At 36.2% G+C, this 12,691-nt stretch overlaps 1 protein-coding gene across 4 annotated transcripts in view; it reads left to right on the top strand.

Annotated features, from left to right (window-relative positions):
- Positions 1-12,691, top strand: part of Lrba (LPS responsive beige-like anchor protein) — a 576,347-nt gene that overhangs the window by 220,304 nt on the left and 343,352 nt on the right. For all 4 annotated transcript variants that reach the window (XM_029475138.2, XM_021158805.3, XM_085835789.1 and 1 more), the window contains exon 37: positions 11,699-11,865. In XM_029475138.2, coding sequence (XP_029330998.1) covers positions 11,699-11,865 — 167 coding nt within the window. The remainder of the gene's footprint in view (positions 1-11,698; positions 11,866-12,691) is intronic.

Genomic DNA, 12,691 nt, shown 5'->3' with positions numbered 1-12,691 from the left:
GCAGGGTGGGGAGATTGGGAGGAAATGAGGGAGAAAAATCCATGATCAGAATGTATTTCATGAAAAAACATAATTATTAATTTTAAAAGACAGGAAAAATATCAACTAGTAAATCTCCCTATGTTTTCAAATTGTAAACTTTTAACATTGGTAATGTCAGATTATTTAAAAAGCATGTTATCTTTTTAATGTACTATTCTAGTTATGTAAATTTGTCAAAACAGTTGTTTGACATAGGCTTCAAAAGCATAAGTTTCATAAAGATATTTTCATACAAATGTATCATATACTAAGACCATAGTCACCTGCCTGTTTCTCCTCCCTCTTGATTCACATCCAGCCCTCCAGCAAAACTTCTCCCTTCATATCCCATATGCATGAATGATTTTAAATTTATATAAGATTTAGGATCCACAAATGAGAAGAAAACACCTGATATTTATCTTCTTGGTTACGTCACTTTATTTATTTGGTCTCCATTGCATCCATTTTCTTTCAAGTGACATAATTTTGTTTTTGTTTATGGCTGAATAAAACTCCATCATGTATTTATGCCCCATTTTCTTTGTCTATCTGTTGATAGACATCTTGGCCCATTCAACATCTTAGGTACTGGGAATACTGCAGCAGTACACAGACATGTACAAGAATCTCTGCCATGCACATTTAGAGTTCCTTTTTTTATATGCTCAAGAGCAAGATAAATGGTTCATATTTCAGTTCTATTTTCAGTTTTATGAGAAAATTCTATACTGATTTCCATAGTGACTGCCCCAATTTTCATTTCTACCATCAGTGTATGAAGATCCCTCCTTTCTTCCTAAACATATGGAAAAATGTTCAGTATCCAAACCCATCAGGGAAATGCAAATAAAACAGCTTTCAGATTCAATCTCCCCCAGTGGAAATGGCTATTATTAATACATGTCAATAAGAACCAGAGAAATATAGCATTATAACAGTATGTAGATAGATACACAACTTCTGTTAACATTTCATACGTTAAATAATTTATTCAAACTTTTGAGGAATATTTCCTTTATGGAGGAAATGGTTAACATATTTATTGTACTAGTGGAAAACACATGCATGTATTTTAAAGGGGAGAGCTCTGGCTGGTGTTTGACAGGCTGAGTGTGTGAGACAGGATCTAGCCATACAGACTGCACTGGCCTGAAACCTACTGTGTAGGCCAGGTTGGCCTCCAGAGTGCTGGGATTCTAGCATGAACCAATGTCTTATTCTCCATGCTTGGCTCTGCCAATCCCACTGTTTTATTAGGTTATGCTTTAATTTTCTATCTTGAGTCCTTGCTTCTTGATGAATACTTGTTTATCATAAGGTTTTTTTCATATCCTTATATACAGCATGTATGTCTCTCTGAGAAATTTTGGTGCAGATATTTTTATCTCTATTATATCTCTTTTGTAAAGCTGTTTACTCAGTTGCACTCAGGAGGTGGGAGAAAGGGCTGCTCGCCCGAGAAGCTGTTACTCCATGCAGACAGCACTCTCTTCATTTTATGTTATTTAATCCTCCAGGAAAAAAAAAAAAAAACCTCCGTGTTTTACCTACTGTTTTAGATGAAGTAGCTGAGACACAGAATTTCATATAACCTGTCCAGTTATGAAGACTTCAGATCTAAGATTTGAACTCAAGCTTTTGGACTGTAGATGTTGTGATTTTAAGTATTGACTTAACTGTGGTTATCGATAAAGATGAACCAATTATTTTCAATTCTGTTTTTTTTTTTAACTACTTTTGTTTTGCATTTAGCTGAGTTACCCATTTACAGTTGTAAATATATTTACTTATTTAACCATGAGACCTAATTAAGCTAAATAAATGACTACTGTTCTGTATGTTTTAAAATCACAGTATGATGTTTAAGAAGTTTTTCAATTCAGATTTACTTATTGTTTAAATTCTGTCAGTTTTATTGAATACATATACCAAGATACCTTTTATTTAATTTACCGGATAGTCATATGATGTATTGCCAGCATTGTTAATGGAAGTATTTAACCTTCTTGTATAGTGTTTTAAAATTAATCTAAGAATTGGTAGTTTAAAAATATTAATAGGTACTCTAGTAAGGAATAAAATAATGAATCGCTATTGTGTATGCATTAGATATACATATATGTGTATACATTGGATATACATTAGTGTATACATGTATGTGCAAACTGCAGTATGCTTGTTGTTGACTTGTTTTTACAAATATTTTCTAAGGCATTTAAAAGCAAGCTTTTATTATGAGAAACTTAAAGGGTTCAAACCTGTGTTAATCTTTAAATCATTTAATATTATTGGGGACTGCAGTTTGTAGAGATAAGGCCCCAGAACACATTGCACCTAGTCCATTAAAAGAAGAAGAAATGGGAGAGATACTTTGATAAGTGTCCTCCCTGTTTTAACCTTGAATGCTATTATGGGGTGGGCTGGGAATGGGGGATGGTGCTATATCTGTTTCATTGGCTTAGACTTTTTCCTGCTGAGAGAGATCAATACTTTGAGGCGTTGCCTGACAGAGAAATCACTTTAGAATTAAAGGTGGCTGTCACACAGTATCATTGGCTGACTTTTGTTTGCTGTTGAGGTTTGAAGCTTTCATTTTTCTTAGTCTTTTTCAGGAGTCTCAGGTTTCTGTAGACAGCATTAATTTTTTTTAAAGATGAGACTTTAAATCTGAGGTAAGTGATAAAGCACAAAGACCTCCAAAGTGAAATATTGAGAAACTTCTTTATTTGTTGAACTTTACGTGGTTTTCGTTTCCAGTAGTTTCCAGTAAATTTATAGTAGAAGTGGTTTTGAGACAATTGAGAAGTCACACTCTTAAAACTATTTGGCAGAAGCCTTGATTTCCTAATTAAAATTTCAGTAATTCATGTGTAGCACTTCAAACAAAATGAAGAAGGTAAAATTGTGTATTCTGACATGGAATGAAATACTGTAAACCTGCCAAGTGTAGGAAAAAACAGTCCCAAGCTGTTCTTTTATTTCCCATAAAATTGGTCTGTTTTCGGTCTAAAGGCAAGTATGTTTTTTGGGTATGAAGCACTGTGGCACAGGATCAGCCCCATGTGCAGATGGAAACCGGAAGGATCCTGTACAGCAAATACGCTTTTTAATATTTAAAATATAAACATTCAATTATGAAAAGACTTCTCTTATATTTTCAGACAGTTTGATTTTAAAAATTTAAATATGTTTTATAATAATTTGTTGAATTAGTTACCATGTATCAAATAAAACACGCTATTCTAGAAACCCAATGCTTGAAACCTTGTAATTTTGACATTCTTAGGTGAGTTTCTTGAAGTTAAAGGGAATATTTGTGAGACCTCTTTCTTCACAGTTAAGTTAGAATTCTTTTCTGTTTTAACACAGGTCAAGATCTCAGTTCTCTTTCAGTCTTCTTTCTTCCTTTTTAATGTTTAATGTAAGAATTTTTGTTTTCATGTTGCACCTATGTTTATTGTTCTTGTTATTCAGTTCGGGTCATCAGTAGCTCCAACTGGTCTGCAACTCACTGTGGGTCCCAGCTGGCCCCAGCACTGCCACCATCCCCAGCTTCTGTGTCTAAAGGGCTGGGATCACAGGTTTGGCCACAGGCCTGGCACTCTGTTTTTGATATTAATATTTTATAGATGTTTTTCTTTTTCTTACACATTCTAGCCTTATATTACAATGACATCACAGTTGTTGTTATAACAAGAACCATCATGTACTTTTACTGAGTTTTTCTTATAAAATTTTTTTGTAGAGTTTTAAATAATTGCATCTCTTCCTTATTATCTTTCAGAAAAGTGTAGGTCATTTACTTCTAGTAACATTTATATCTCTTATCCCCATTCTCTACTTTTCTAATATATTTAAGGCTGTAAGTTTTCCTTTAAGTTCTGATATAACTGATTTTATGGGGTTTTTTTTGTAATTTTTTTAAAGCTATTTCATTTATCTGTAAATTATTCTAAGATGAGAGTCTTCATTTTCAATTATGTTGGAGCTTTTAAAAAGAATATTCTCCCATCTTAGACAATCAACTTAAGAATCAAAAGCATCTGTATTTCTATTTCTTTCTCAGCATAGCTTCTTCTCTAATAACTTGACCTTCGTATTCTTGCCTTCCGAATACTTTTTAAATTAAATTAATTTATTTGTCTGTGTGAAAGGAGGTGGGTGGCATAGTTAGAAGACAGCCTGTGAGAGTCTGTTATCTTCTTCTTCTTCCACATGTTTCCTGGGGATCTAATCCCGTCCCGATGACTGGCACCTTTACCTGTTTAGCTAACTCAGCTAGCTTCCAATGGACTATTTTTTGAAGAAACACAGTGGTTTTTCTTGTCCCTTTAAAATTCCAAGGAGATATTTTGGAAGTAAGGTGTAATGTCTAGAATATTATATACAGAGAGATATAAAGGTAGTATGTGACATAGCTGAATTTCAGGCTATATGTTCTAGGAAATAAAATGTGATCTTTGGCTGCAGGTGGACCCAGCAGTAATGCTTGTCTAGCACGAGTTTAGTCTTAGCCCCACAAAACAAAACAAAACAAAACAAAACAATTTTTAAGTTTCCTTGGCAATCAAGTACTTTTTGGGTTGAGAGTAGAGTATATAAATGTATATATACTATAAAATATTTCACGTAGAAAATAATCCAATGGTTGTTCATAATTATCTAGATTATCTTTATTTTTTTATTTCAAACTAATAAAAATCTAGGTGAGTGGATTGATGAGTTATTAGAGGGTTATCTAAAGTCGAATAAATGGGCAATTACCTGAGAAAAACTGAGGTTGCCTGTTACTGAATATACAAAAGCTTCCTCGTGTAATAGCATGGTTTGTTCAACTCTGTGTGGTTTGATATTGGACGATTACTGTACAAGTAGAGATGAGCTTTATGGTAGTAATATGGGCTCAAATTTTGAATTAATTGTTAGATCAGCTATAAAAACTTGAAAGATAGACCTAATTGATGGTAGCAGATGATATTGGAAATGTATCCTTTGAATGGAACATTTGAGAAAACTTTGTGGTAAATATACAATTATTTCATAATAGAGAGAGCAAGATGTAGCAAGAGAAGAGAACGTGAGCTCAGTTCTGGGAGGAAACCAGAGTAAGCGATTTCATTTTCAGGCTACTTCTCTCTGAACTTCCATGCAAAGAGAAAATAGAGAAATAGGATAGAATCATGAAGTCCACATAAAAAAATTTAAATTTAGTATTACCTGTTTCTTCAATTAGAGCAGTGGTTCTCAACCTGTGGGTCATGGCCCCTTTGGGAATTGCATGTCAGATGTTCTGAATATCAGATATTTACACTGCAATTCATAAGGGTAGCAAAATTACAGTTATGAGGTAGTAACAAAATAATTTTATTGTTGAGGTCACCACAACATAAAGAACTGAATTAAAGGGCCGCAGCTCTAGGAAGGTTGAGGACTACTGATTTAGTGAGCCAGCCTAGGAACTTACATTGTAAGTGGCCATTCTAAATTGTTCAGTTAGAATTTTACTTATTTACTATAAATAAATTAATTCTAAGAAGCATGTTTATTTTACTTTCTTTATTAATTTCACTGTAACAAATGTGAAGTTTATTTGTCATCAAATGGAAATTGAATTATTTAGCTTTCAAGACCATATCTTTAGTTTTTACATTTGGATACTTTTGTACTATAGTTGGGATGTTGCATTCTATAGTTTATGTGACACTTAAGTCCAGAGGTGATGTGTAGTGAAGTGTTCCACCTATAATAATACTGAAGGACAATTTTAGAGCCATCCTGTACTTCTCATACTCTAATTTCCAGTGTCAGCTCAACTTTAGGGTAGTGTCTCTGGGGTACCTCCATTCAACCTTCCAACACAGATGCCTGTGTTCTCCCCTCCCCCAACTATGTATGCCACTTAAGTATTCCCCATATGTACCTGACTGAAGAACAGAAATTATTATTAGTATTTGAGAGCATCTTCAATTTATACCATTCAAATATTTTTATGAACAGAGACAAGATCATTGTATCTTTTAGAAACATTCTTATTTGGTTTCCTTTTATCATGTTTTAAGGTCAAATGTGACTGTAATGTTCTACAAGGAGACAGAGATTGATAATCAAGAAAGAATGGTCCTTTAATGTGATTTATATGTATGGATTTTATGTCAGATATGAAAAGTTGCTTTTTAAATTGTAAAGGAAGATCCATTAAAGAACACTTTAAACCATTTTACTATTTAGCTTACCTTGAGCCCTTGTTTTTAGAAATGTCTTTTCAGCAAACTTTGATAGGCTAGCAAATGTTTATTGTTCACCTATTTATAAAAGGCAGAAATAGTCTCCTTGGTAGTTTCTTGCTGCAAGTAAGGGCACATTCAGTATGGTTTAGTATGGAAATATGCGATGCTTCATGGGAGTACAGGGTCCATTGATTGTTTTCTAATTTCCACCAATAATTTGAGTCTCCACTAATCAGGTAAAGTTGGAAAAAGGCATACTGTGGCTGTAGAAAGCAATACAGGGCATAAGGTATAGAAAGACTTCTGTGTCATCTCTACTCTTCCTTTACCTAGCTCCTTAGTTCTTGCCAGAATCTCTGAAAATGTCACTATCAGGTGACATTTTGCTTCAATGGAATAATATTCTTCACTTAAGCTGCTGTCCAGATACACTAAAAAATATTTTTCTTTCTGTTTGTTCAAATCAAAACTTACAGAAGTGTTGTGTCCTGTGGCTTTTTTGTCACAGTCCTCTAAACAACATATGAAGTGTGAGCCAGCACTTGAGTTGCTTTAACCTAGTCCCTAGTGAGTCTTAGATTCACTACATTGGCACTTACATAATATAACATAATTTGCTTTTATTGGTTTTTTTATTATTTATTTTATTCTACTGGAACACATTTAAATTTTTTATCAGTAGTTTAATAAATTGTTTCCAAGCTAATTATTTGTTTTTCCATTTAGATATTGTTGTATTCATGTTGTGATGTTAATAGCTGATTTATATGACACTGAAAGTCAAAAAGTAGAGTGATATGAAGTAGGAAATTCTACCCAAGATAAAATGAAATGAAAGCGTCTCTTTGAGCTTGTACTTAGGACATGTCTAGGACAACCTCCATTCCCTGCCCCAACTGCCCAGAATCTTTCTTTTTTTTTTTCTTTTTCCCAACTGATCCCACATCAGCTTCCATGAGGATTGTTTGTAGAATCATTGACATTTTTCCAATCATAAAACCACAGAAGAAAATGTCTTTCCCTTTTCTAGTAACCACTGGCTGTCTGTAAATCCTCAGGGAAAGGTTCAGCCTTGTGAATTAGTCCCTGTGGGGCAAGATGTTGAGGGACACAGCCTTGCCCAGGTAACCATAGCTGCTGAGCCTTGAGAACAGTGCCCCAGGACATGCTACCCCTTCATCTGCTCTTTCTTCTGTGAGGGGTGATGTAGATGCCCTCCTTGTGAGGCTAAGTATTCCACAGTCACATGGTCTTCACTAATAGATTGTTGGAATTAATAAAATACTTTCATTTAGCTAGTTTAAACCTAAAGAAGAAGTTAAACTGAGGAGGGGGGACAGACAGACAAAGGAATTGGCCAGTACTGTCAAGAAACACTAGCTAGGTGATGGAGTAATCTGGTTTATTTTGATTCATAGTGAATATAATATTTTATTAATTCTTTGAGAATTTCTTTTTTAAATTAATTTATTTTTTACACTCCATATTCCATTTCCCACCCCCATCGACTCTCCGACCACTCCATTTCTTAAAATGTATTTCGATCATACTCATCCTTCATTTCTCCCTACTGATTTACCCCTAATCTCCACCTGCTCCCAGATTCATTCGTGTTCTCTCTCTCTCTCTCTCTCTCTCTCTCTCTCTCTCTCTCTCAAATAGCTCATGGAATCCATTTTGTGCTGCTTATATGCTCACAGGTGTGGGCTAATTTACTTGCATATCATCTTCCTACTTGGTGAGACATCTTTAACATACCAAAAGCTGTCAACTGTCAGTGCTTCAGGGTTATGAGCCCTCCCAGTCCCTGATAAACTGTTGAATGCCTTGGTCTTGTGCAAGTCTTGGTTCAGCCAACCCAACTGCTGAGTCTGTGAGTGCAGTGGTCCTGTCATCTCCCAATGACACTGCTTTCCGCTGGTCCTCCTGACTTCTGTCTCTTACTGTGTTTCCACCTTCTTTCTGCTAATGGTCCCAAGCCTTGGGATGAGGTGGGTGTGACAAGATTTGTGACAGAGCACTTCACTAACACTTATTATCAGCACTTTGATCAGTTGTAAGTTTCTACATTAACCACTCTCCATTGAACAAAGGAACTTCTCTGAGATCTAAGGCCTGGATTGCTCTAAGTACAGAAATATGAATTTAGAGGGCCATTTCACTAATCCCTTTAGCAGAATAATAGGAATAGATTCACCCCTGGGGTCTGTAAGCTCACCCAACCATGGTTTCTAGGCCAGACTTACATTATTCGGCATGTATTACCTTCTCTGGTGCAGGCCTTAAATCCAGTCAGAAAATGAATGGTACTTACCCCAGTAACATTTGTGACTCTGTTGCACAACTGGATATGTCCCATCATGCTGGCCTTTATTGTAATTCAGATCAGTAAGACTGTTGATGGCTTTTACCTCCTAGGAGCACATATCACAGCTTTTGTTACTGTGAAAGCTCAAGAGCAGGAAGGAAGCTTTCTGCTCAGTATAACTTGATTTCTCTATGCCATGTGAGGCAGTGTCTTTAGAAATGGACCTTAACATTAAGTTCAGTAGCTTGTGTTGTTTGAAGGTCTCTATTTTTTTTATTTATTTTTTATTTTTTTTTTTGATTTTTAATATTTTTATTACATATTTTCCTCAATTACATTTCCAATGCTATCCCAAAAGTCCCCCATAGCGCCCCCCACTTCCCTACCCACCCATTCCCATTCTTTTGGCCCTGGCATTCCCCTATGTTGGGGCATATAAAGTTTGCAAGTCCAATGGGCCTCTCTTTCCATTGATGGCCGACTAGGCCATCTTTCGATACATATGCAGCTAGAGACAAGAGCTCCGGGGTTCTGGTTAGTACATCATGTTGTTCCAACAATAGGGTTGCAGATCCCTTTAGCTCCTTGGGTACTTTCTCTAGCTTCTCCATTGGGAGCCCTGTGATACATCCAATAGCTGACTGTGAACATCCACTCCTGTGTTTGCTAGGCCCCGGCATCGTCTCACAAGAGACAGCTATATTTGGGTCCTTTCAGCAAAATCTTGCTAGTGTATGCAATGGTGTCAGCGTTTAGAAGCTGATTATGGGATGGATCCCTGGATACGGCAGTCTCTAGATGGTCCATCCTTTCATCACAGCTCCAAACTTTGTCTCTGTAACTCCTTCCATGGGTGTTTTGTTCCCAATTCTAAGAAGGGGCACAGTGTCCACACTTTGGTCTTCATTCGTCTTGAGTTTCATTCATTTGAAGGTCTCTAGACAACCCATGCATGGCTAAAACCTCACCTGTTCGTGGATTTTTCTTTTTTCTTTTTTTTTTTTTTTGGTTCTTTATGGCTTTGGGGAGTTAACTCCAAGTTGTATATACCAAGTATTGACCTCCCCCCCACACACACCACACACACATATAAAATCTTATAATAGTTTTCATATGGCTTTCAAACATCCTTAATGTTAGTTATTTCTCCCCAGCCCCTCCTGCCCTGTGTTCCCTAAGATTTTGACTCCATTTCAAATAAACACTACTTTTTTTTTTCTTTCTGGGTTTCCCTTAGTATTTGAGTTGGCTTCATCTTCAGGCCATCCCATCCCTTGCCCTGTCGGATTGTGACTATTCAATGCTTCTGGAGGTTTGCATTTGTTCTTCTGTATACTGTGAGGGAGTAGGAAACTTTCTACCCAGACTCTGAACTTTCTACCTCATACAGTAATTACATTGGATGACTCAGGCTAGTTTGTGGGTGTAATGTGATCATTAACCAAGTGCTTTAGGACAATCAGGACCCTTCTTTGTTGCTGGTGTTGTGGGAGTTGCATGTAACCATAGCTTATCCAGAATCTTATTGTCCATATAATAGGAGAGACAGGTAACCACAATGTGTGTGTTATGTATAAAATAGCAGTGTATCTGCCCATCAAATGCAGGCTACTTCCCACAAGGGTGTGTGTTCCTATGCTTGCATGTGTGCATATATTTTAAGTTAAGGGTATGGGTTTTTAGACCCCTAGTTTGTGTCAGTACCCATGCTTTTGATGATGATCACAACGCATCTTAAATGTGATGCCAGAAGTGACAGAACTCCAAAGGATAGTAATCATTTGGGAACTAGACGTGTGCCCAGTTACTGCTAAAGAATCCTGAGATGCTTTGGAAATTTTCTATCTAATACAGTACTTTCTGAAGTTTGACATACATACCATCACCTGGAGAACATGAAGTCTTTGTATTTTGGCAATGTGACCTAATTATACATTTTTAATCTCACAGATGATTCCTTTGCTACAGGTTCATTCTATATGTATAGTTTAAAAAACCATTTTTTTTCTTTTCCAAAGTTATGAGAAGTTGCTGTGTTTACTATTTTAAGCTTAAAGCAAAACAAAAACAAAACACCTGCTTACAGAGCCTGAACTGTCACCCAGGGAGCCTGCATGGGTCAAACCTAGGTCCTCTGCATATATGTTACAGTTTATAGCTTGGTCTACTCCTGTGACTCCTCAGAGTAGGAGCAGGGACTTCTCTGTCTCTTTTGCATGCTTTAGGGACCCAATTAATCCTACTGGGTTGCCTTGTACAGCCTTATTGTGAGGGGAGGTTCCTAGACTTAAGGCAACTTGATATGCCATCTTTGGTTGATATCCATGGGAGGCCTGCCCTTTTCTGAAGAGAAAAGGAGGAGTGGATAGGGGCTCAGGAGGAGTGGGTGTGGGGAGTGGGAGCAAGATGTGATATATGAGAGAAGAATAAAACAAAGAAACAAATGCAACACCAACCACCACCACCACAAAACAGGAAACCAAAACTAAAGCGTCTAATCCTGGTTGTGTAGTCATCTTATAACTTGCCTCTTTAACTTAGTTATCTTGTCTCTAGGGGCTGTCATGATTGTTTTAACATGTGAATTGCTCACTTAATATTCTGTTTAAAAAATTTCAGGACATTTGGATGTAGTCAAAACTCATCATAGTTATCTAGTGCAAATAATGTCTCCAAATTATTTTCATAGCAGTGTTTGTTCTACTTGGTCTAAAGACCTCTACAACCCCAGTTCATTCTGGTTTAATCCAGGGCTCAGCTTTCACATGCCTGGCAGTTTATCACTGATAAAAATCTCTGTTTAACTGTTTACAACATCTGAATACATCTTATTATTGACTTTAGTAAGATGGATTAATCAATGTTTAATGAATGTTATAAAATGAGCATTAAAGTTTTGGTTGACTTGCTACATCCTAAAAATTGTTTCATGATACACTTAGATTTTTCACCCACATATTTTTCCAACATACTATTTTTATTGATTGTTTGGAATCTTCACTCAATGCACCAGGATCTCGCTCACTTCCCTTTCCTCTCAGGTCCAGCCTGCCACACTTGTGCTCTCCCCCAAAAGAAAAAATATACCCACATTTTTATAGTTAATTAATAAATCTTTCTCTTTTTCTCCCTATTCCAGTCATTGTGTGCTCAGTACTCTGCAGACAAAAGAGAAGAGGAGAAGATGTGTGATCATTTGATAAGAGCAGCTAAATACCGAGACCATGTGACCGCAACTCAGTTAGTCCAGAAAATTATCAACCTCCTCACAGACAAGCATGGAGCCTGGGGGAGCTCTGCAGTAAGGTAAAGGGAAGCCTGGAGTGGGGCCTCCCCCTGTGCCGATGGCTTTAATGTGATCGAGGCTAAGTGAAGAACTGAATTAAGCTTACATTTCTACTGTGTATTTAACTCATAGAAACAAAATCTATAATAGGTATCTTTATCGATCATTTTTGATACTAGTTCTTTCAAATAAAGAGAATTGTTTATCCTTACTCATTTTACAGTGAATTTGTTAGATAAATTTGTTATTTTGTAGACTTCACTTCACTAGAATCTGAAATAAATTTTTAGAGATTTTATATTTAACATGTATCTCACAGATATAAAATCTAATTTGGAACTTTTCCAAAAAATTCTGACTTTTCTTGATATTTGACTTAAAAAGTTCGGAGACCACTAACAATATTGTTTATCAGTGTTGAGTAACATAGAGAAGGTATATAACATTTGGTTCCCGGCATTGAGAGTCAACACTTTGAGGGTAAAATATACCGGCTTTATGATAGGAACCATGTTTGTTTCTTCCTTTTTCAATCCCACTCCAGTTGATGCTGTATGAGATAATGGTCATGAAATGACTAAGCCCCAAGGCGTTGGTCTCCTGCCCCCTAGCTCCCCTGTATATGCGTGCATTTGTGTCAGCAAAGGCCACTGTGTTTTGTGGTCCTTTAATGCTACATATTTGATGAAGTCGTTTTCATACCAAGTACTGAGTAAATTAGGATAGTCCTTTGATGTACGTGGTACATAGTGGGAACTGAATTTTTTTTTCATAGCAGCCTTATTTATTTATTTATTTATTTTTGTGATAATTCCCTTTTATTGAGTGTTCAGGAGCTTTAAAATA

This window comes from Mus caroli, unplaced genomic scaffold (genome assembly GCF_978045245.1).
Source record: "Mus caroli unplaced genomic scaffold, Mus_caroli_1 scaffold_3, whole genome shotgun sequence".
Taxonomy (NCBI): Eukaryota; Metazoa; Chordata; class Mammalia; order Rodentia; family Muridae; genus Mus; species Mus caroli.
The sequence above is the reverse complement of the archived record's forward strand: the minus strand, read 5'-3'. Positions and strand labels throughout refer to the sequence as shown.